Here is a 26,282-nt window from a genome sequence, read left to right as displayed (position 1 = left end):
TGGTCAGCCTCTCCTCTACTGATAGGAGAAAACAACAAGTGAGGAGAAAAATATTAGTTGAAGTATACACTGGAAGAAAAAACGGAGGTGAAGGTATTACATCGCTGCTGTGACAGGACCTCTCATCTTGCGCGTTTTTATATACTTAATAAGATCAGAGAAAACTTTTTTTTTTTCGTTACAGATGAAGAAATGGCAGTCTTTGCAGGGTCTTCGTGACCATCACTTCAGGAGTGACTTCACCAGATTCAGTTATACAATCCCGCTTCGTGTACGAGCGAATCCGTTGGCGTTCTTGCCTGTGTATTTTTAGTTATTCTTGAATGAAATTAGGCGTGTGTTCGAAGAGACGAACGGAACAAGTTTGAGAATCTACCCAGAAATGGTACTAGAAATGCAAAGACAACACATTGAAGGTGTACCAGAGACAGTGAATCATCACCTCGTGTTAAACAGTGTGAACATAACAACAGAGGAAATCGAAGAACTCCTATAGTCATGGGTAGATCAGTTTGTGAACAGGCTATAGAGGGCCATTGAGGAATGTCCCGGATCGGGGTTTATTCTAACTAGGATCTTATCCTTTAGCATAGTGATTCTGGCACTAAGGGTAGCACAAATCTTAGGATGTCACATGAAATTTACTCCCCCCAAAAAATGAGGGGAAGGAACGTGATATTCAACACGTCTGGTAAGGACAACGGGTGCCTCATTAGCCTAGCTATTTATAAATTGAAAAAAAAAGTAAATAAATAAATAAATAAAAATAGATAAATAAAAGTAAATAAATTCCATTGGCGAAGAATAAAAATCCTCTTTAAGTCGCTGAAGTTCTGTAAATGCATCTTCCAAATAGGGGATGATATACAAGTATCAGTGGCAATGAAAAAGGAAGGAAAAGATACGAAGAGGATTGAGGAATATAATAATTTTTCTAATTTTGTGTACACACTGTACGAGAACAACAAAAATTACTATGTGAGTCTTGCCATCCCATATTGTATTTCATGACATAGAAGCTTTACAGATGCTGTTGTTAGGGAGGACGAATTCGGATGAGTCTATCCATCTCCCCTTCACAGTGGGATATGTCATCGTGGATAGCGAAGGGAGCGTCGTGGAGTACTTTCTTCACGTTGGTTTAGATGCAATCAATGTGTTTAATAAGACAGCCAGTGAGGCATGGCACAGGATAAGAGAGACAATACCCTCCTTCCTAATGCACACAACACCTGAAAGTGAAAAGATATTTGAGTGAGCAAAACACTGTCAGATCTGTAAGAAACGATTTTCAGCTCAGCAATGTCCTAAATAAAGTACGTCATCATTTTCAACGAAAAGAATTTGATAATTTCATTGTTGCGTTGTGTCCACTTTGCAATTTGTGTGTAAACAAAAGAAGGCAGATACGATTTTTCTCGCATAATTTAGCGTATGACGGGGCTTTAATTAATACTCCGGTATCTCATAACAAAACGGAATAAAAGCCCATTCCCGCGAGAATGGTCATAAGCTGTTAAAATCGAAGTTGGTGACATTATGTTTCTCAATTCGTTGCCACTTAAGCGAGTTAAGCAAGAATCACATTAGAGGTGGTAAACCAATACCCATAACACAACGCCTTTTGAATACGTATCCACCACCTTGCCCCCCTCTGCTATTAGGTGAACAGCTACTGTGCTACGACTACCTAATACACATGTCACGCATTGAAGAAACTTCTTTTCCACCGAAAGAGTGCTTTTATTATCGTTTAAAAGGGATGACACCCAGTCACGAGGAATACCATCATGTGCAGAATGTGTTTGTTTTGGCCAGATGCCGGTCATTATGAGATTATATCGAGCTGTACTTAAAATTTGACGTTACATTACTAGCCGACGTTTTCCTGCATTGGCGGAGTATTTTACACGACTTGCATGGTCTTGATATTGCTTACTATCTAACATTACCTTCATTCGCAAATGACTTTTTTTTTTTAAGAGAATAAGGTGGAATTAGATCCAATCAAGGCCTGTATGCATTTTTGAGAGAAAATCTAAGGGGAGAATCTGTAATGTCCGTGAGACAAATCACTCAAGTTTCATCAGGGGAAAATATACTATACCTAGATTTCAATAGTTTGTATAGTCAGTGCATGACTATGTACCTTCCTTTCGGGGAAATTCGTAAATTAACCGAGAGTGAACAGAACGCTTTTTTGGAAAAAGGTTTCCTTAATCACATTGCAACAGGAGAGGACGGCTTCTGGATGAAATGTGATGCAAAGGCCATTGCCCCGGCATCGCCCGTTCGACAAACGATTTTCCCCTCGCTTTAAATCTCCACGTAATTACACCTGAGAGCGTGACTCCATATTCACGTAGCGTAGCGGAACGGGAGGACGTCAATTATTTAATATCCCTGAGGAACCTTCAGTTACCAATGCGGTTAGGATTGGATGTTGAAAAAGTGCATGCAGTCTAACAGTACAGGTAAAGTAGATATATGAATGATTTTATAACGAAGAACATAGAACAGCGAAAAAGAGCAAGCTGGCCCATTTCAGCTCTTAAGTTTCAAGTACATACATAAAGCTGTTTATGGCAAGTGCTTGATGGACCTAAGTCGTTATTCGCTGTTATTCACATACTGTAATAACAGGAGTAAATTCTTGAAATTAATGCAAAACCCCTACATGACTTCAGTTATTTCCTTAGGAAAAGACCGCGTGCTTGTGTCGCAAAGACAATATGTATTTTCAGTAGTGTTCTTCCTTATGTTACGGCCCGCCCGTAACATACTCCACTACCATCACCTCCTCCGCTTGTTACCTCGTTCGCCACCTCTCCGCCTCCCCTTCCACGTCACCGTCTCGTGAAACTTCCACGCCACCGTCTCATGAACCCTCCACATCACCGTTTCATGAAGCCCCGCTACTGTCCCGAAGTTGGATTCACGCGGCCCCATTCGACTCAACCAGAAATGTTAAGCCAGCTCTTGGCTTTCTGGAAAGCAAGTTGAGGTCCAGGCCTCAACCAGTGAACACAACGCCTCTTGGGTCTACCGTGGGATCAACCATCACCCAGCACTTCACCACTGCGACACCGCATAAGTATCACTTCCCCTCGTCCTGTGTTTTCCACATTGCCTCTATATAGGATTAGGATTATTGTTAGGTATTAAGTTGGGTTCTTTATTGTTGTATTTATTACTGTGTTATATGTATACGTGTATGTCATTTTCCTGTGTTTCATGTTTCATGTTATATCTATGTGTGTCAATATCATTATGGGTTATTAAAATAGCTTTTTAAAGTGCCCCCTTTGCATTTCCTCACCAGTTGAACCTGCAGTGTTTTTTTTTTTTATTGTTATTGTTCACCGGCTCCCCGATGCCAATCTTACCAGTTTAACCGGTGAACGTAACACTTACTACCAAATGTATTACCATTAACATCAGCATCTTTACTCTCCTATCATTACTATCCTATTTTCTTTTTTTATTCAATTTTAATTTTTTCCTATCCTGCCTAACTTCCCAATCACTTCATTCATGGCATCATCAAACTGTTAAAATAGATAAACACGACATGACATGTCTGTGTGATTTTTACTTATATATTAATGCAATAAATAAGATTTTTTTTTCGGTCTAGAATCAGTACTAAGCTACATTTTCGTGTCGTGTCTCACTGGCTAGAGCTCCACGTGCTGACTATTTTGAAGTCCGCATGATAGTACGTGTCGCTAATTAATGATAACATACTACGGCTCATACCATAGACTCTAACTCCATGGGTCCATGCGCATTACTAATGGGGGTCTACATGCGAAATTGATAAGCTTAGGTAAAAAGACTTCAACTTAGTACGCCTTTTTCTTTGTTTGAGACTTTGCTTGTCTAATGTTTCGGCAAGTCCGCTGACACACGTCAAGTATCTGGAGTTTGTCATATTGTCCAGTATCAATTATTTTCTTAATAATAAGATATGGAGAATATAAATAGATTTCTTTATTTGTATAATGTCTTTTAGTTTTGAGTGACGTCGCTTGGTGCCTCTTGCAACTTATTTCAATCGCTTACTCACGTTCTCTCTCTCTCTCTCTCTCTCTCTCTCTCTCTCTCTCTCTCTCTCTCTCTCTCTCTCTCTCTCTCTCTCTCTCTCTCTCTCTCTCTCTCTCTCTCTCTCTCTCTCTCTCTCTCTCTCTCTCTCTCTCTCTCTCTCTCGTAAAATCATCACCATCATCATCATCATCATTTAAAGAGAGTAATAGAAAAATATATATCTTTTTCTTCATGATTCAACAGTTTGTTTGCTCGAATATGATATTGTTATATATGTTTTTGGTAACATATTGTAGTTGTCAGTCTGTATGTCTGTAACTGATGCTAGACATGTTAACAGAATAAAAAAAAAAAAAAAGCTGAACTTGAATGTGAAGAGAAAAAAATGTGATAGGAGAGATCAAAGTTAAAAAGAAAAGAACTACTTACGTAGTAAGTCCAAATATAAGCAAATAACATAGTCAATAAGCATTTTCCTGTCCTTAGTCTATAAACCCAACACTATCATCAGCCAATCAGAGCGTAGCAACCACAGCACCCATGTTATTAAAGTTGACGAAATAAAACAGGATGTAAACATATTTAAAGCTTATACACCTTCTGATACATATTATTTATTTATTTATTTTTCATATTTTAGTCATTGTGTGTGTGTGTGTGTGTGTGTGTGTGTGTGTGTGTGTGTGTGTGTGTGTGTGTGTGTTTTAAGTAAGAGGGGAAAACTATCCAAGGGTAACAAAAACGATTATACAAAAAGAGAGAGTTAAGTAAAAAAAAAAAAACGGATAAATGTCATGAAACATTCTTCTTGAATAAATTTAGGTCATAGGCAGATGGAAATACAGAAGCAGATAAGTAGTTCCAGAGTTTACTAGAGAAAGGATGAATTAAAAGTACTGGTTAACTCTTGCGTTAGAGAGGTGGACAGAATTTGGATGGCCGAGAGTGAGGCCACGGGAGGAGGAGTGGCATACTGTTAGCAGTTGAAACGGAAGCAGCGTAGAAGACTGTAAGAGATAAACATTGTGGTGATGAGAAAGAGGCTAAAGAAAGTCAGTCAGAGGAGGTGAATTGATAAAACGAAAAAGCTTTTGTTTCCCTCTATTTAATGAAACAGTATGATTGGACATCCCTCCTTTTTCCCTCTGTATGCATGCGACGAATAGTACATACATGGGCGAGTTCGGACTATGGGGGAAAAGAAAGACTGGTGTAAACAACTCAGTACACTTACCCTTCATAGAAGCTGTTTTAGCTAAAGAAGAGTTGTGAAGTTTCCAGTTTAGATTCTATGTGAAGGACACACCGACGATATTCAATGTACGTAGAATGATAGTGTCTTTGAAGAAAAGGGAATAGATGTCTGGAAGACTGTGTCGAGTTCATTGATAGAGAAATTTAGTTTTGAGACATAAAAATAATAAATGTTTCCAGTCCCAATCAGAAATTTTAGTGAGATTATGAGCCAGGCTTTTTGTGGCATCCCACCCTGTCTCTGAAAAGAAGTAGAAAAATGGAAGGTGGCATCCTCAGCGTAGAAGTGGATAGGACAAGGAGTTTGGTATAGAAGATAATTGATGAGTTATAGGAAGAGAGTAGGTTGGAGATCAAAGCTTTGTGCCAAACTCTATCAAAAGTTTTTGATATACCTAAGGCAACAACAAATTTTTTCAACAAATCTATAAAAGAGGATGCTCAAGACCAAGGATTCTGTAAGGATATACGGGTTCAATGAGCGGGCTTGAGGAATTGATTAGGGAGCTTCGCTTCTAACAGATGGCGCGCGGATCGCAGGTAGTAAAGGGGTGAGGGATGGGGGTTCCATCAGTGGGGAGGATGAGTGCCGTTACAAGCAGGGTTGCCACTCCTAGGCTTTTTGGACAAGATGTTGGCTTTTTTACATAGACCTTGTCGGCTTGGCTTTTTTTCGTATAAAATGTGTAAATCTTGGCTTTTTGGGACATTCAACTTCAACACTGAAAATTTCCTTACTTTCCTGTTCTTGCCCTCGCATCTTGGCCCATCATTTCTGAAAAAACTGTGTGCACCAGATATATATATATATATATATATATATATATATATATATATATATATATATATATATATATATATATATATATATATATATATATATATATATATATATATATATATATATATATATATATATATATATATCCCTTCCCACTCCCATCCCCTTCCCCGCTGGGATTCGATATGACGGTACGGGACGAGTTCGGGACGGGAACTTGACGTGTCCAGCTGAGGGAAACGTTGGGCAGCCAACATGGGATGTTGTCTTTTTATTTGTGTAGAAATATTATATGAATAATTGTAGATTATTAGGTTTTCCTACATTCTTTTCCTTTGTTTTCTAAAAGTACTTATAGTAAAATTGTCCTTGATACTTGGCCTAGGGGATGAGTTAACCATTGCTTAGAACTATCTGGCACCATCAGAATTACCATCCGCCGACCGCCGCACCTCATGAGTCATGATTCAGATTACATTCAGTTCGTGTTTAGCCCCTTTGACCGTTGGATGTGCATTTAAGTACTTTCTTGTGTCAGGTCAAACTTGCATTGATTAATTAATTGACAATATGAGTGATGTAGAGGAACTTAGTGACAGTGATAGGGAGGTAACCAGTGGCCCTAGTGGAGCTAGTACACCACTTAAAAAAAGAAAATTAAAATATGGTACAAGCAAGCAGTGCGACAAGAATGGCTAAAGGATGATGAATTCAAAGACAGGCTTAAAATTGATCCTGAAGATAAACACACAGCTATTTGCACAGTGTGTGACATCAAGTTGAAAAACTGCAATAAATTTAAGCTTAAAACCCACAAGTCTTCCAACAAACAGGTGAAAAACTATGAGGCAAAGAAAATGCCACGGTGATTGATACGTTTATCAAGAAGAAAAATGAAAATGATCTTCCAAGTGACGTAAGTAAAGCTGAACTTTTGCTCTCTGCGTTCATGGCAGAGCATGGGACACCATTTAAGCAAGCAGACCAATTTTGATACTAGTATTAAAAAAGATGTTTCCCAAATGTGAAATAGCTCAGAGTATGTCTTTGAAGAAGACTAAAGCCTCATATGTAATGAGGGATGGTATTGCTCTTGAGGAACGTGAAGAAATTGCCAAAATATGTAAGGAAAATGTCTTTTCTCTACTAATTGATGAGAGCACAGATATATCTGTATCCCAGATCCTTGCAGTAATGGTGAGGTATTTTGATCAAAAGAAAGGTAAAGTTTGTGATGTATTACTTGATATTGTTGAGGTTCAAGATGCCAGTGGTGAAGGCTTGTTTACAGCTGTTAAGAATTTGCTTGCAAGCAAAGATATACCTCTCCAAAATATAATTGGCTTTGCCAGTGATAACTGCTCAGCCATGTTGGGCACAAATAATGGGTTCCAAGCCTTTCTAAAACGAGAAGTGCCATCGGTATTCATTTTAGGATGTACATGTCACTCCTTTGCGCTCTGTGCGAGCCATGCCTGTTCTCATTTGCCTTCCTTTTTGGAGCAGTTTTTAAGAGATGTCTGTTGCTATTTCGCTCGAAGTAGTAAGCGTAATCATCAATTTCAACTAATACAGGATATCGTGCACAGTCCAAAACATCGAATGCTTAAGATGTCACAGACAAGGTGGCTGTCCAGAGGACAAGTTATCACAAGGATAATAGAGCAGTGGGATGCCCTGAAACTCTTTTTTGAAATGAGAACGGAATCTGTAAAATTCGACGGTGCAGGAGAAATATACCAAACTCTGGTAAATTGTGGCACTAAACATATGCTTCTATTTTTTAATTACATCATTGGCAAAGTAGAAAAGCTGAATCTGGAATTTCAGTCTGAATATTTTAGACTGGGATCGCTGTATGCTATAATTGCAGATGAATACAGAAGTATACTAGCCATCTTTATTAAAGAAAATGTGGTGCTAACAAAAAAAAAAAAACTTGATATTGATCCCTGTTACAATTCTCTGTACAAGAATCTAGAAGAAATTAATTTGGGTGGTCGATCCCAGGCACACCTGTTGAGAGTACCAATAGCAGAAAAAGGAGCAAAGAAAAGGTTCTTGTTAGATTGTCAAAAATTTTTAGTGGAGCTGTGTAAGCAGATTAAAAAGAGATTTGCCCTTGCAGAAGACTGTGTACTAGCTAAGTTGCAGGTTATTGAACCCAAAGAAGCTCTAAACCCTAACAGACGTGTCAAGTCAATTGTTGAGCTTGCAATACACTTCCCAACTTGTTATGGAAAAAGATTATGATGATTTGGAAAATCAGTGGCAAGACCTTACAGCAAGAGAAAGTTTGAGAGATATGAGTGACAAGGCAACTTCATTCTGGCAAGAAATACTAACTGTCAAAGATCGCAATAATCATGTGAAGTATCAATTGCTTTCAAAATTAATGTGTGGCTTATTAGCCTTACCCTATTCCTCTGCTTGCGTAGAGAGAGTATTTTCTATGGTAAACATAATTAAAACAAAGCAAGCAAACAGACTTCAAGCAGAGGCAGTTGCTGATCGATTACTTGCTAAACAAGCCATTTCACGTCATGGAGGAGAATGTTACGTGCGGAAACCATCCCCATCACTCATCAGTGATGTCAAAACTGGCAAGTGTCATCAACGTTACGTCCAGAGAACCAGTCAACATGATGAGGCAACTCTGCATAGTTGGGAGCCTGACGATGTAAATGACCCGCCCATTCCAATCTTCTTTCAATAATGTATTTATGTATGAAGTAAGACCCATTTTTGTGGTATTATTGATGTTGGCGTATAATTCTAAGTGTTATTTACGATCTAGACAATCTTGGCTTTTTTTACAGGGCAATCTTGACTTTTTATATTTTTGTGAGTGGCAACCCTGGTTACAAGATTCAAACAGTCAGTCAGTCACGGGAAGGAGCGCAAGGTATATCAGCTATCGCCCGCCTCCACCTGGGCCACACCACGCTCAGTGCTCACTTGCACTGCCTACGTCCGTCTTTGACCCTTTTTGCCCTTGGTGTAGGACTACCCCGCCATGGAACATTTCCTGCTTCAATGCCCACACTTCCACTCTCAACATACGTACTGCACTACGCTCCCGGCTCTCCGCCCTGGCGTCTACCCCTCCTAACAATCTGTTGTCCTTCACCTTACTTGTGCCTTCTTGAGGAAGACCAGCCAGCTATCACGCCTGTTATACCCACACAGGACTACCCCAAGGCTCATAAGGATCCAAAAGAGGCCACGAAAATCTATGAATCCTTATGAGCCCTGGGGTAGTCCTGTGTGGGTATCACAGGCGTGATAGCTGGCTGGTCTTCCTCAAGAAGGCACAAGTAAGGTGAAGGACAACAGATTGTTAAGGGGTAGACAGAGCAAGCAGTGTATGTTTGGAAGGCACTGAAGTAGGAAATGTTCCATGGCCTCAGGGGTAGTCCAACACCAAGGGCAGAAGGGTTCAGGTGACAGACGTAGGCAGTGCAAGTGAGGAGTATGGTGTGGTCCAGGCAGAGGCGGGCAGGCATATATATATATATATATATAAATATATATATATATATATATATATATATATATATATATATATATATATATATATATATATATATATATATATATATATATATATATATATATATATATATATATATATATATATATATATATATATATATATATATATATATATATATATATATATATATATATATATATATATATATATATATATATATATATATATATATATATATATATATATATATATATATATTTTTTTTTTTTTTTTTTTTTACGTAGGGAAGAGGGCCAGCCAAGGGCAAAAAAAAAGAAAGTTAAAAAGGCCCACTTGAGTGCTGGCTCTCTAAAAAGTGCAAAAAGTGCCAAAACCGTCAGCCAGGATTAGGGGAGCAAATGCCTCGATACCTCCCTCTTAAAAGAAGACAAGTTATAGGAATTACGGAAATACATATGAATACATATATATATATATATTTTTTTTTTTTTTTTTTTACGTAGGAAGAGGGCCAGCCAAGGAAAAAAAAAGAAAGTTAAAAAAGGCCCACTTGAGTGCTGGCTCTCAAAGAGTTCAAAAGTGCCAAAACCGTCAGCCAGGATTAGGGGAGCAAATGCCTCGATACCTCCCTCTTAAAAGAAGACAAGTTATAGGAATTACGGAAATACATATGAAGGGAAGGAGTTTCAGAGTTTACCAGTGAAAGGGATGAATGATTGAGAGTACTGGTTAACTCTTGCATTAGAGAAAAAGATGAAAGCCTTGTGCAGCGAGGCCGCAGGATAAGGGGAGGCATGCAGTTAGCAAGATCAGTAGAACAGTTACCATGAAAATAGCGATAACAGATAGAAAGGGATGCAACATTTCGGTGGTGAGAAAGAGACTAAAGACAATTAGTGAGAGGAAGGGAGTTGATGAGACGAAGAGCTTTCGATTCCACCGTATCAAGCAAAACTGTGTGACTGGAACCCCCCAAACATGCGAAGAGTACTCCATACAAGGACGGATAAGGCCCTTATACAGAGTAAGCAGTTGGAGGGGCGAGAAAAACTGTCGGAGACGCCTCAGAACACCTAACTTCAGAGAAGCTGTTTTAGCAAGAGATGAGATGTGAAGTTTCCAGTTAAGATTATGAGCAAAGGACAGACCGAGGAGAGTTTGAGTTTGAAAGAGACATCTTCTATTTATAAAAGAGTGTTTGGCAAGTTGAAGAACACACTTGGCATGAATCCGGGCAGAGATATAAAGTGCATGAGATTCAGGAGATGAAGGCTCAAGTACCTTTTGTGGGCAACCTCTCTATCACGTATAGCACGAGAACAGACTGAGTTAAACCAAGGTTTAGAAGGTTTAGGTTGAGAAAAAGAATGAGGAATGTACGCCTCCATGCCAGACACTAACACCTCTGTTATGCGTTCAGCACAAAGAGATGGGTATATATTTTTTAACCCATGTGGTATGTTGGGGACCAGCCCAGAACATCCCCTATTATTCCTATATATATATATATATATATATATATATATATATATATATATATATATATATATATATATATATATATATATATATATATATATATATATATATATATATATATATATATATATATATATATATATATATATAGGGGATGGGAAGCATAGGAGAAATCTTCTTATGTTAATCCTGAAAACACTTTCTACGAAAGTACTCGCTTCTAACAGATGGTAGCACCGTCGCTGTCCGCCAAACTTTAACCCACACCACAACATCCTCTCTGTATATTCCTTGGTCAACACTGAGTAAGGAAAGCTAGAAAATCACCAGTAGAGCGGCCCTGACAGAAGCCATGCTGGCGATCATAGAGAAGATGTGAAGTGATACATGTTCGAGAATATTTCATTTAGGATAGATTAAAAATAAGTAAATAAGCAGAATTAAAGCACTAAGACGGAAGTTTGATGGATTAAAACTTTAGAAACTCTGAATATAGGCAAATTTCCAGCAAGGAGAAAAGGTAATAGTCGATAGTCAGAGTTGATCGAGTTTGACTAGGTAAATTGGAAGCACGGTGGCATAGTTTTTTGAGAACTTTATGAGGAACTCCGAGGGCATGAAAACATTATTGTAAAGAATGGCAGTAGTGCCATTAGGATTAAAATATGATAGACACTACTTTGTTGCGCGGTATGTTACTCTGTGTACAGTGTGGGGCAGGGTTGCCATGTTTGTCCTTTTAAGGACAGTCTGTCCTTTTTTTAGCCTGTTTTTCCTTAAGTTTTCTTGAAAAAAGGACAGTCAAAATGTCCTTTTTTCAGCAAAATTTATTTATTTATTTATTGATTGAGGAGCAGAGTTTCCTAGCTTAGAAATACCAACAGATCCAGTTAAGTTTTGGACACATGTTCTAAATTATGAGAATGCAGTTGGAGAGAAGTGTTACCAAGAACTTGCGATTATTGCACTGAACTCATACAGCATTCCTTTAAGTACAGCCTTTGTTGAAAGGGTATTCTCACAAGTCACTAATGTAAAAACTAGGGCCAGAAACAGATTAAGCACTAGTTGTCTCGAATCTATTTTAAGAATTCGGACGCACTTACATAGCAAAGAAATCTGCTGACGTAACTTCAAAGTCACAGAGAAAATGCAAGTACTATTCACAAGCCACTGAAGCCAGATGTACTGCAGCACAGAGAAGGTAGGAAGTGGAACAGTAGCCTACAGGTAGATGAACAGGCTGCAAGTACCTCAGTAGCTTCAGATGGAGATTCCTTCGAAGAAATTCTCACGATTGAATATTAAAATTACAGGTATGTAGAAATTCATAGGTGTACTAGCTACTTAGGCCTAAATGTTGCTAAACTTCATATTATAACCCTACAGGTTCTCTCTCTCTCTCTCTCTCTCTCTCTCTCTCTCTCTTTCTTTGTCTCTCTTTATACACTGCACACACACACACACACACACACACACACACACACACACACACACATATATATATATATATATATATATAAATATATATATATATATATATATATATATATATATATATATATAAATGTCCCCAGGTCGGACTGCCCTCTGCTGTCGACCTTGGGTGTCTTGACACTTCATCTAATACTTTCACTATCAATTTCTGCAACATTCGTGGCCTTCGTTCTAATTTTCAATCTGTGGAACACCACCTCTCCTCTACTAAACCTCATCTTCTCTTCCTAACCGAAACACAGTTGTCTGTGACTACTGACAGCAGCCCCTTTTCTGTTCCCTCCTACTTGCTCTATCCTCATTTTCAATCCAAAGCTGGATGTTGCGCATACGTGCGTAACGACACCACTTGCTCTCGTGCCCACAATCTTGAATCTTCAGAATTTTCTACCATCTGGCTAAGACTTCAATGTCACTCTCTAACTAAATTCATCTGTGCTGTATACCTCTCACCTAATTCCTCTGACTATGTAAAATTCTTTGACTATTTGACTTCCAAGGTGGAGCACATCTTATCTCACTTTCCTTTTGCTGAGATCTCCATTTTAGGGATTTCAATGTTCACCACCAGCTTTGGCTTTCATCTTCTTTCACTGACCAACCTGGTGAACAAACCTTCAACTTTGCTATCCTTCATGACCTAGAGCAGCTAGTGCAGTTCCCTACCCGTATTCCTGACCGCCTTGGAGACACGCCCAACATTCTTGATCTTTTCCTAACCTCCAACCCTTCTGCTTACTCTGTTAAACTTTCCTCTCCGTTGGGCTCCTCCGACCACAATCTAATTTCCGTTACCTGTTCTATCACTCCAGTGCAGCCTCAGGACCCGCCTAAGCGGAGGTGCTTCTGGCATTTTAACTCTGCTAAGTGGGAGGAACTAAGGCAGTACTATTCTGATTTCCTTGGGATGATTATTGTTTTCATGTCAGAGATCCTTCTCTTTGTGCCGAGCGCATAACAGAGGTGATTATCTCTGGCATGGAGCTATACATTCCTCATACTTTCTCTAACCCTAAAGCTAAAAAGCCTTGGTTTAACTCTGCTTGTTCTCGTGCTGTCAATGATAGAGAGGCGGCTCACAAACGGTTCCGTAGCCATCCAACTGCTGAAACTCATGCCCTATATATTTCTGCCCGTAATCATGCCAAATCTATTCTCCAACTTACTAAAAACTCTTTCATCAATAGAAAATGTCAAAGTCTTTCCAATTCTAACTCCTCTCGAGATTTCTGGCATCTAGCCAATAATATCTCTAACAACTTTACTTCTTCGTCTTTCCCTCCTTTACTTCATCCAGATGGCTCTACAGCTGTCTCTTCTTTTCTAAAGCTGAACTCTTCGCTCAAACCTTTGCTACCAACTCAACTTTGGATGATTCTGGGCATATTCCTCCTACTCCTCCACCCTCTGACTACTTCATCCCTAAAATTAAAATTCTTTATAAAGACGTTTTCCTGGCCCTCTCTGGCCTTGATTCTCGGAAGGCTTACGGTCCGGATGGAGTCCCTCCTGTTGTTCTCAAAAACTGTGCTTCCGAACTCGCTCACTGCCTGGTCAAACTCTTTCATCTGTGTCTCTCTACTTCTATTTATCCTTCTTGCTGGAAGTTTGCTCACATTCAACCTGTCCCTAAAAAAGGTGACCACTCCAATCCTTCTAACTACCGCCCTATAGCTTTGATTTCCTGCCTTTCTAAAGCCTTTGAGTCTATCCTTAATAGGAAGATAATGAGGCATCTATCAGCTCACAACCTTCTCTCTGATTGCCAGTATGGTTTCCGTAAAGGCAGATCTACTGGTGATCTTCTTACTTTCCTAACTGAATCTTGGTCATCCTCTTTTAGGGACTTCGGTGAAACCTTTGCTGTCGGCCTTGACATATCGAAAGCCTTCGATAGAGTCTGGCACAAATCTTTAATTTCTAAACTACCCTCCTACGGATTCTATCCTTCTCTCTGTACCTTCATCTCCAGTTTCCTTTCCGATCGTTCTATTGCTGCTGTAGTAGACGGTCACTGTTCTTCCCTAAAACTATCAACAGTGGTGTTCCACAGGGTTCTGTCCTATCACCCACTCTCTTTCTATTATTCATCAATGATCTCCTAAATCTGACTCAATGCCCTATCCACTCCTATGCTGATGATACCACCTGCATTATTCAACAGCGTTCAACAGACGCCCAACCCAACAACAATTAAATGACTCAAGGCGAGATGCTATAGGACGCCTAACTTCTGATCTTTCACTTGTTTCTGATTGGGGCAGAGAAAACCTGGTTTTGTTCAATGCCTCAAAAACTCAATTTCTACAACTATCTACTCGACATAACCTTCCAGACAACTATCCTCTCTTCTTCAATAACACTCAACTTCCCTCTCCTCTACATTAAACACACTCGGTCTATCCTTCACTAAAAATCTAAACTGGAAATTTCACATCTCTACTCTTGCTAAATCAGCTTCCAAGAAGTTAGGTGTCCTATGGCGTCTTCGTCCATTTTCTCTCCCTCCCAGCTGCTTGCTCTGTACAGGGCCTTATCCGCCCGTGTATGGAGTATGGCTCTCATGTCTGGGGGATCCACACACAGCTTTACTAAACAAGGTGGAATCTAAAGCTTTTCGTCTTATCAACTCTTCTCCTCTAACTGACTGTCTTGATTCTTTAAGTCACCGCCGCAATGTTGCATCTTTATCTGTCTTCTACCGCTGTTTTCATGCTGTCTGCTCTTCTGAACTTGCTAACTGCATGCCTTCCCCCTCCTGCGGCCTCGCTGCACAAGACTCTCTACTTCTTCTCATCCCTATTCTGTCCATCTTCCTAATGCAAGAGTTAACCAGTATCTTCACTCCTTCATTCCCTACACTGGTAAACTCTGGAACTCTCTACCTGTGTCTGTATTTCCACCTGCCTATGACTTAAACTCTTTCAAAAGAGGAGTGTCAAGACACCTCTTACGTTAACTGGACCCTCCTTTTAGATTTTTTTGTTTTTTCTTTCTCCTACTTTCCTCTAAACAGGGCCTGGCAACCAGCGGGATTTTTTTTTTTCCAACATTGTTTTCCCTTGGCCAGTGCCCTTGTAATGTAAAAAAAAAAAAAAAAAAAAAATATATATCACACTTTTTGTTGTGCTGTCCTTTTTTGGAGGCAAATGTCCTTTTTCTGAAGCAGGTTTGTCCTTTTTTCATGTGTAGTGTCTGGCAACACTGGTGTGGGGTGTCCCGCAGGCTACCCGGGCCATGCGCCGCTAGTCGCTCTCCAACACAGCTTGGGAGAAGACTCACGCTTCGCCAGGCATCCTGCTTGCCTTTGTCTGACTGGCTGACCTGTCCTGCAGTGCTGTGACCCATTTCTGTGGTCTCTGCACAGCCAATCCTACCTCTACCCCGTCAGACTCCAGTTGTCTAGACTTAATTCTCATCACGGCCGCTCGCTACCAAGTTTCATCGCCGCTGGCTACTCAAGTCTCATCACGCCCGCTACCGACTACCAAGCCTCCAAGCTTTCAGTAAGCCTGTATTTATAAATAAACACCAGGTGCAGACCCAAGTGTTTCTTCTCCAACACACCAGGACATATTACAGGAGGAAAAGATGAACAAGTAAAGTTACTAGGGATGTCTGCAGCAGAGTTGGATCACGATAGTTTGAATGAAGGAGTTATTCGAAAATTGGAGAACAAACTTGGCATGATTCCTTGCAGAAATATATAGCTCATGAGATTCAGGTGATGGAAGGCTCAAGGTCATAGGCCACATAGCCGTTTGCTGTTAGCCATTCGCAGATTTTCTGCCACACGTGTAATGTACTCAGATAATGCCAAGATCATTATAAGTGTTGCTAATGTCCTTCAGAAATATTTCAGTATATTGAGTCCTGAATGGAAGTTCATCGCTCCCAGATCCCCATGGTGGGGAGGCTGGTGGGAAGGACTAGTGAGATATGTGAAATCAACCCTTAAGAAATCTCTTCGCACTAAATGCTTGACTAAGGGTGAAATTGAAACAACCTTGAGTGAAGTAGAGGCTTGTATAAATTCATGAGCTCTTACATATGTAAATGAAGATCCTAATATAAGTAACCCTTTGACTTGACATCCTTCCATCTTCTGATTGGTTGAGTTGCAGGATTTCAGTCTCATGTTTCTGATGAGCATGTACCTGTTAGTAGTAAAGATTTCAATAAAAAGAATTTCTCCGGAAGAGGCAACTCGACAAATTACCGAAAATGCTGACTGATGATTATTTCAGAAAATGCCCCTACAGTGAAGAGATTAAAACCTAATTGCAATGTAAAAAAAGGTTAAATTGTACTGTTGAGAGAAGACAATGTGCCTCAAATGAATTGACCTTTAGGTATTATTACTGGTTTACTACCTGGCAGTGATGGTACAGTAAGATTTGTCAGTGTAAGACTCCCAAGGAAGTGTTTTGTAGACCTGTTTAGAAATTACATGACTTAGAAATTTCCTATTATGTAAACAGTGCCACTGAAACTTCAGATATTTTCAGTGAGCTTCCTATATAAGATGAGGAAGATGTAGGGATGAATGATAAAAGTGAGAATCTTGAACAGGGAAAGTTGACTAAGAGTGGGTGTATGGTTAAACCACGTATTGTACTTGATTTTTTAGTTACATTTGCTGCAAGTTATTTATGGTGCTACTTTTCAGGATGCATAAACTTTTTTTTAATGCTTTAGAATGTCTAATCTATTTTGATAAGAGATTGTACTTCCATGATGGGGAGTATGTTAAGAATATATGTACCTTAATCTTTAAATATTATCAGTTACAACAAGGTATAATTTATTGCTTGAGTCGCTATTTATTTAGTTCTTCTATAATTCTCAACTAAGATTAATGAATGACTTGTATTTTTCAGCTATAGTACTATAAGTAGTTTTTCAGTATTGTTTCTCTAGTCTTTTTATAGAGAAGTATTAAACAGGAAGATATTATTTGATTTGTTATTATGTGTTTTTGCATTACAAAGATGTGAGGAGGAACTTTATTTTGCATTGTTATATAACTCGTTGTTATGAAATATACACTCCCAGCATGGCTGCCTCTTTGTGGTTATAAACTCCCTTGAGTGAGCTGGTTTTGTCAAGATTTTGCTTGAGTGTCTTTAACAGTTTTGGTTGGTGGAAGATGCGTTAGGCTTTGTCTACGAATTCTTCAGTCACGGAAAGTAATTACTTATCTCAAAAGTTCGTTTCGATTAACTATAACTAAATAAAAAGATGCTTAGTATACATGGGTATGATTTTATTTACTGTTCTATAACTTATCTGTGGTATATTCTTGTAGAAATTTTTTTTTTTTTTTTTTTTTTTTTATATAGGGGAGAGGGCCAGCCAAGGGCAAAAAAAAAGAAAAGATAATAAAAAAAAGCCCACTTGAGTGCTGGCTCTCTAAAAAGTGGAAAAACGTCAGCCAAAATTAGGGAGCAAATGACTCGATACCTCCCACTTAAATCAAGACAAGTCGTAGGAATTCGTAAATACAGATGCAGGGAGGGAATTCCAGAGTTTACCAGTGAAAGGGATGAATGACTGAGAGTACTGGTTAACTTTTGCGTTAGAGAGTTGGACAGGATAGTGATGAGAGGAAGAAGAAAACCTTGTGCAGCGAGGCCGCAGGAGGAGGGGAGGCATGCAGTTAGCAAGATCAGTAGAACAGTTAGCATGAATATAGCGATAAAAGATAGAAAGAGATGCAACATTTCGGCGGTGAGAAAGAGGCTGAAGACAGTTAGTCAGAGGAGGGGAGTTGATGAGACGAAAAGCTTTTGATTCCACCCTATCTAGTAAAACTGTGACTGGAACCCCCAAACATGCGAAGAGTACTCCATACAGGGGCGGATAAGGCCCTTATACAGAGTAAGCAGTTGGTAGGGCGAGAAAAACTGGCGGAGACGCCTCAGAACACCTAACTTCATAGAAGCTGTTTTAGCAAGAGATGAGATGTGAAGTTTCCAGTTAAGATTATGAGCAAAGGACAGACCGAGGATATTCATTGTGGAAGAGGAGACAGTTGAGTGTCATTGAAGAAGAGGGATAGTTGTCTGGAAGGTTGTTTCGAGTTGATAGATGGAGGAATTGAGTTTTGAGGCATTGAAAACTACTAGATTTTCTCTGCCCCAATCGGAAATCTTAGAAAGATCGGAAGTCAGGCGTTCTGTGGCGTCCCTGCGTGATCTGTTGACTTCCTGAAGGGTTGGTCGTCTCTGAAAGGACGTGGAAAGATGTAAGGTGGTATCAGCGTAGGAGTGGATAGGGCAAGAAGTTTGGTTAAGGTCATTAATGAATAATAGAGAGTGGGTGACAGGACAGAAACCTGAGGAACTCCACTATTAATAGATTTAGGAGAATTGTGGCTGTCTACCACAGCAGCAATAGAACAGTCAGAAAGGAAATTTGAGATAAAGTTGCAGAGAGGGCAGTTTTGAAATAGAAGCTTTATGCCAGACTCTATCAAAAGCTTTTGATATGTCTAACGCTACAGCAAAAGTTTCACCGAATTCTCTAAAAGAGGATGACCAAGACTCAGTAAGGAAAGCCAGAAGATCACCAATAGAGCGACCTTGACGGAAACCATACTGGCGATCAGGCAGAAGATTGTGAAGTGACAGATGTTTGAGAATCTTCCTATTCAGGATAGATTAAAAAACTTTAGACAAGCAAGAAATTAAAGCTATAGGACGGTAGTTTGAGGGATTGGAACAGTCACCCTTTTTAGGAACAGGCTGAATGTAGGCAAACTTCCAGCAGGAAGGAAAGGTAGAAGTATATAGACAAAGTTGGAAGAGTTTGGCCAGGCAAGGTGCAAGCACGGAAGCACAGTTTTTGAAAACAATAAGATGTACTCCATCAGGACCATTTTCTATTTATGAAGGAGTGTTTGGCAAGTTGAAGAACAGACTTGGCATGATTCCATGCAAAAATATAAAGTGCATGAAATTCAGGAGATGGAAGACTCAAGTACCTTTTGTGGGCAACCTTTCTATCATGTATAGCACGAGAACAGGCTGAGTTAAACCAAGGTTTAGGAGGTTTAGGTTGAGATAAAGAATGAGGAATGTACGCCTCCATGCCAGACACTATCACCTCTGTTATGCGTTCAGAACAAAGAGATGGGTCTCTGACACGGAAGCAGTAATCATTCCAGGGAAAATCAGCATAATACCTCCTTAGTTCCCCCCAACTGGGAGAGGCAAAACGCCTGTGGAGGGATTAGAGAAATAGGACAAGATACAGAAATGAGATTGTGATCAGAGGAGCCCAACGGAGATGAAAGGGTGACAGCATAAGCAGAAGGATTAGAGGTGAGGAAGAGATCAAGAATGTTGGGCGTGTCTCCAAGACGGTCAGGAATACGAGTAGGGTGTTGCACCAGTTGCTCTAGGTCATGGAGGATAGCAAAGTTGAAGGCTAGTTCACCAGGATGGTCAGTGAAGGGAGATGAAAGCCAAAGCTGGTGGTGAACATTGAAATCTCCAAGAATGGAAATCTCAGCGAAAGGGTAGAGGGACAGAATGTGCTCCACTTTGGAAGTTAAGTAGTCGAAGAATTTACTATAGTCAGAAGAGTTAGGGGAGAGATAAACAGCACAGATGAATTTAGTTTGAGAGTGACTGTTAAGTCGAAACCAGATGGTGGAAAACTCGGAAGATTCAAGAGCGTGGGCACGAGAGCAAGTTAAGTCGTTGCGTACATAGACGCAACATCCAGCTTTGGAATGAAAATGAGAATAGAGAAAGTAGGAGGGAACAGAGAAGGGGCTACTGTCAGTTGCCTCAGACAGCTGTTTCGGTGAGGAAAAGAAAATGAGATTTAGTAGAGGAGAGGTGGTATTCTATAGATTGAAAATTAGATCTAAGACCGCGAATGTTGCAGAAGTTAATGTAGAAAAAGTTGAGGGAGGTGTCAAGGCATTTGGGGTCGTTATATATCATACTTATCCTAGCTGGGACAGGCTCAGCAAAACCTTAATTAAGTAAATTGCACTTGGACTTATTGAGCTTGTCATATTATGTCTTAAGCAAAATTCCCCAGCTAGGTAAAAATTTTAAGAAATGCTTAGTACATTTCTATTAATGCTGGCCCAGTGTTTCAGTGAGGAAAAGGTGATAATATTTGATTTAGGGGAGGTGGTGTTCTTTAGATTTAAAAAATATTTAGGATCCATACTTGTATGTAGAAGAGACCAACTTACGTACATTTATTGTCCTCTAGCTAGTTAAGGGATTCAGAGGCTGGTGTAGCTAGGAGTTGCATATTTCATCTTGAATTTTAAGTGAAGGGTTTATATGTAGAAAGGTGCATTTAACTTTTGTATGAAGAAAGAAAACTGTCTTTAAGAGCAGGCTGTGACTGGCCCCTTGTGTTGTGAGACAGAGGGAAACGTTCAGTGACCTCACAGGTTGTTTTACGATAAGTTAATAGCACTCCCCCCCCCGAACCAGTATGCTATTAGACCTCCCTGGGGATTATTATTGTTTTGGCCAGTGTCTACTTCCTCTGTGAGTGTGTGTGTGTGTGTGTGTGTGTTATGGAGGATAAGAGAAGCTCACAGAACAATACAAAATAAATGGTTATTGTACTCAGCAATGATCGTAGTCAGTAGGATTTAGATCAATGAGCTTTCTGCCGTCAGCACATGTCGTATATTTGTCCACAGCATCACGCAGAGTGGCATTATTAAGCAGCCAAGCTATGTCACACCCGCACAGCAGTGGATTACCTGCGGGATGTTACTGATATTAGTGCCTCGTTGTTTGTGTTATTTTTATAAATGCTTTTGGTAAATTGCACTTAGAGATCTTATCAATATTTTTTAGCTATATTTTGTGTCACTGAATATAGTTACTAATGTTATTATTATTATTATTATTATTATTATTATTATTATAATTATTATCATTATGAATATTTTATATACCTCTTCATAGTCCTTGGATTCATAGGAGACTTCACGACATTTACCTGCCCTAGTTTCCATAAAACATAACTCACCATAAGGATCCAGATATCCGTCATGTTCGACTAATATCCTCCACACATTCTCCTCCAAAGTAGTAATATAGTTGTGGTGGATGTATAGCCAGCCACTCCTGAATCCTGTAAACGAGTATTTAAAAAAAAATAAATAAATAGAATAAAAAAAATACATACTGAAATACTGACGTCGTTATAATCAATTTATCTTCTCTATATCTTGTTATGAAGAAAATAATTCATATGAGGCAATGTCATAGACTCCGGGATATTTTATGTGTGTCGGCGGACCTGCCGAAATATTAGGCAGGCAAAAATATCAAAACAAAGAAAAAGGTGTCCTGACTTTGTTTTTTACCTAGCCTCATCAAATGTTGCATATAAATCCCCACTATTAATATATATAATGCACATAGATCACACAAAAGTTAGAGTCTATGGTATAGGGACTATAGACCATACTTTTATTCTCGCGTCTTTTATTACCTAGGAATATAAACACAGTCACATTGGACGTGTGTTGTCACGATTTTCTCTTGTGTTGTCTTGTTTTTAAGTGTTTCCTTCACCTGAATAACGAGGTGCCCCGCATCCCTGCCGAAAACACCAGCTTGTTTTGAGGTGAGTAACGTGTTGAAAGCCAGACATAATGATTCAGAGGGAAAGTAAGGCGAGAAAAGCTTTTTTTTTGTTCGCACTTGTTTTTGTTACGTATGACTGATTATATGATAAAAGAAACTTTTCTTTTTTTATTGCATTTACATGTCTTCATGTTTCTAGTGGAATGGAAAAGCAATACGTAAGAAATGAAGCTAGTAGTATTTATTATTAGCTAAATATGCCAATGTTTTTTTTTTCTTTCTTGTTAATCTTTTTATTTGCAGTTACACAATTTTTTTTTTTTTTATGTTACAGACCCAATTAAATTTCCATCCTTACAACTTAGCATAAGTTTGCATAATCTCATCTAGCCTGCTACACCCTACTGTTGCAATATGTAGCTAATTGGTAGCCTAATAGGAGGTGCAACATGCTTTTTAAAATTTTGCAGCCTATGCTTATTTAAAGTGAGAGATTTTTGTCTGAAATTATTTGTGTAAAAAAAGAAATAATAATAATAGTTTCCCATCATTTTATGCTGCAGATCACTGTTATTATTCAGCTAACTTCTTTAACCTAACTTAATTCAACCGGTAAATATGACAGCGTCTAGAGGAAGATAATATTTTTTTTTTAAACGCTGACATTACCAGTTGTCATTAATCTGCGACGCATACAATCATGTGGACTTCAAATAGTCAGCATGTGACTCGTGTCGTGTCAGTGAGACACGACACGAGGTTAATACTGATTCTGGAAAAATATCTACCCAAAAAAACAAAGTTTTTCTTATGACATGTATGCGAGAAAAAATCTCGCATACATGTCATATCGTCTCTCTCTCTCTCTCTCTCTCTCTCTCTCTCTCTCTCTCTCTCTCTCTCTCTCTCTCTCCTGCAACGGTTATTTTTTTTCTTTAACCACTAACGGTCAAAAAATTATTTCTTTTCTCTTTAAATCCAAAGCTCCAGCCTCTATATCAGAAGTACTAACTGAGCTTACTGGAAAGAGAGATAACACACAATTTTGGCAAACTTACAGGAAATCATCTGCAAAGGACTGAAGTGGAGGCCGTGTGTCTACTCACCACGAATAACATGGTGTGACTGACTGATTGACAAGTGGTTTTGTAGATAGTGATGTTATGGTGATGATCATAAACTCTTCCGTTTACCGCTTATATTACATTTTGTCAGATATCTGAAGATATCATCGCATTCAGAAAACTTTGTTCTACAATATTTTAACTACTTCTGTTGGCGTTTCCCATTTTCATATGGGGTCGCATCTCTTCGTTATTCATCTCCGCTGGTTCCGATCCATCACTTCTTCCTCCCCCAGCTGCCTCTCTCTGAGATCCTCCTTCAGTCGGTCCTTCCACCGTAGCTTAGGCCTTCCTCGTCCACGTCTGCCCTGCACATCTATCTTCATTACTCTCCCGCATAGTCTTCCTCTCGCCTCTTCACATGACCGAACAACTGCAATCTCCTCTCCTGTGCTTTCGCCGACGCCTCCTACACCTTCATTGTACCTTTGATCCGGTCATTTCGTGTCGTGTCCGCCTTCGTTACCCCACACATCCACCTCAACATTCTCATTTCTCCGACATGTAGCTTCCTTTCTTGTACCTTTTTCAGCTGCCATGTCTCTGTACAGCAACGCTGGCCTCACAACTATTTCGTACACTTTCCCTTTCACTCTAGCACTGATTTTATTGTCACATAGCACCCCCGATATTTTCTTCCAGTTGTTCCACGCTACCTGGATCCTATGGTCAATCTCTCTCTCTCTAGGCCAAGGTATTTGAAGGCGTCCACCTTCAACAGCTTGAGGTCCTGTACGAACAAGTCGCCTCCCTGTGTCATGTTGCACTCTAGATACTCCGTGTTCTGCCTGCTCACTGTTACGACCGTCAGACATTAATATAATGTACTGTATTTTAGGTTAAGATGTAATGGCGTTCTGCCAGCAATGTTTTTGTTGTGTATTATTGTAATGCTCCCAGGACGACCTATCTTATATATGTATTATTTATCCATTTATTATTTCATTGTATACTATGTTCGTATTTCGTGATTTGTATGTATATATTGTATTATTCATATGCTTTTGTGTAAAGTGGCTCCTTGTCGGGTATTTTAGAGAGTGTCGTCGACGCTATTCCCTTTGTCACTTTGTGAGAGACCAATACTATGTTCGTATTTCGTGATTTGTATGTATATATTGTATTATTCATATGCTTTTGTGTAAAGCGGCTGCTTGTCGGGTATTTTAGAGAGTGTCGTCGACGCTATTCCCTTTGTCACTTTGTGAGAGACCAAAGCAATCGTGCCGGACTCAATCAGATTATTTTACAATCGCGCCCTCTGGGACGTTTGAAGTGTTTAGCCAATGGGTGCATAGATTACACCAAGTGACGTAACGCTTTCCCCTCGAACAAAGGCGTGGGAGCCGGCGCAAGGCAGACGGTCGCCGCAGACCACAGCGTGGTTACACCTGCGCCCACCATTTTCCGCTCCCCTCATCTCTTTGTTCTTGGCTGAGTATATTTCTTATATTCATGATTAGCTAGGGTTCTGTTTCTCTTGGGCACTTTTATAGTCACTGTGATTGGTGATGTGAGATTATTTTGGTGTTTTGGATGCTAACCCTACATTATTTGGTGAATTTATCTTTGGGCAGTGCATGGGACGCCTGCCTTGCCTTTGTTTGTGTGGTGTTGCCAAGAGTGTTTTTGGGTGCTAATTTGTTTCTATGTTACCTAGCAATCGTAATATTTTAGTGATTTACCTATTATTTTGTGTACCAGCCAGAGGGGAGGATAAGTGTGTAGTGTGATTATTTACTTATTACCTCAAATAAGGGTTGTCCTTATTTACTTATTTTTGTGGTCCCATTTAATACTTTTCACACCTCTGAGCAGCTTAATGATATATTTCTTGGAGTTGAAGAGTTACTTACTTCTTTTGTATATGTGATTCTGTGTCGCAGGTGGTGCTGACGCCCAGTGAGTGGCTATTGGGCAACTGTGTTTGCACTTATTCCTGATTTATTCATATTTTTGAGGTGCGATATTTTGTGATTGCCTTTATATTATTTATTTGGCTGTGATTATCATAACTCTAACTATCTACGTACCTTAATTTTAATTTTGATTGTGAATAAGTTTAACTTTGCCTTATTTTTGTGTAAATAAATTATGTTAAGGATTTAAATTCCTTTTCTTAATCTTTCCTTATTAATTTTTTTTTTCTCGTATACCCTTGAGTTGCCGTTGCGTTAAACTGTTGCAATGAAGCCTACTTAGTCACTCTTCCCTTATTTATGTTAATATTTTGTACTTTAATAAAAGTGATTTAACCTACTAAGTGACAGGTGTCTTAATCATTGTGGGAACCCAGTCAGACTAACTCCAGGGTCGTAACATCACCTTCAATCCATAATCCTACAGCAAACCCCTCCATAGTTCCAGCCTCTCTTGCAGTTCTTCACGACTCTGATACCAAAACGATATCATATGGAAACAGCATGCTCCATGGTGCGTGCCTCTTATGTTACCTGCTCCACCAGCACATCTATGAGAAGGTTAAACAAATAGGGGCTAAGAGCTGATCCCTGATGGAGTCCAACTTTTACTGGGAAAGACTGTAGTGCCAACTGCACTTCTCACTCTTGTCGTGGCTTCCCTGTACATGTCCTGAATCATCCTGACATATTTCTCATTCACTCCCTTTGACCTCATACTCCGCCACACCTCGCTTTTCGGGATCCGATCATAAGCTTCTTCCAAATCAATAAACGTCATGTACACCCCTCTTTACTTTTCTCCATACTTTTCTACTAATTGCTTCAGTACGAATACTGCATCCATTGTTCCTTGATCCTTCATGAACCCAAACTGTTCACTACAAATCTCCGTCTCCTCCTTCAGCATTTTATCCAACACTCTTTCCAGCAGCTTCATAGTATGTAATGTTAACTTAATTCTTCTATAGTTATTAGAACTCTGGGTGTCTCTCTTTTCTTTGAAAATTGGCACCATTATACTATCTCTCCATTCACTCGGGATACTCTCTTCCTTCATCACCATGTTCAGGAACTTCTTCCTTCTTCGCCCAAGCTCTTCCATAT

General features: G+C 39.4%; 1 protein-coding gene across 5 annotated transcripts in view; it reads right to left on the bottom strand.

The window, feature by feature from the left end:
* LOC123515640 (oplophorus-luciferin 2-monooxygenase non-catalytic subunit-like) overlaps positions 1-26,282 on the bottom strand; it is a 38,137-nt gene continuing 11,855 nt past the window's right edge. The window contains exons 3-5 of one of the 5 annotated variants that reach the window (XM_045274459.1): positions 21,570-21,674; positions 21,158-21,297; positions 1-18 (exon numbers count right to left, since the gene is read on the bottom strand). In XM_045274459.1, coding sequence (XP_045130394.1) covers positions 21,158-21,297; positions 21,570-21,674 — 245 coding nt within the window. In that variant the 3' untranslated portion in view covers positions 1-18. Of the gene's footprint in view, positions 19-1,038; positions 1,233-16,566; positions 16,712-18,721; positions 18,782-21,157; positions 21,298-21,569; positions 21,675-26,282 lie in introns of those variants that run through there. The other 4 variants (XM_045274457.1, XM_045274456.1, XM_045274455.1 and 1 more) reach the window with 4 other exon arrangements.

This window comes from Portunus trituberculatus, chromosome 39 (genome assembly GCF_017591435.1).
Source record: "Portunus trituberculatus isolate SZX2019 chromosome 39, ASM1759143v1, whole genome shotgun sequence".
Classification (NCBI taxonomy): Eukaryota; Metazoa; Arthropoda; class Malacostraca; order Decapoda; family Portunidae; genus Portunus; species Portunus trituberculatus.
Note: the sequence above shows the minus strand (reverse complement) of the source record. Positions and strands in the feature narration are given on the sequence as shown.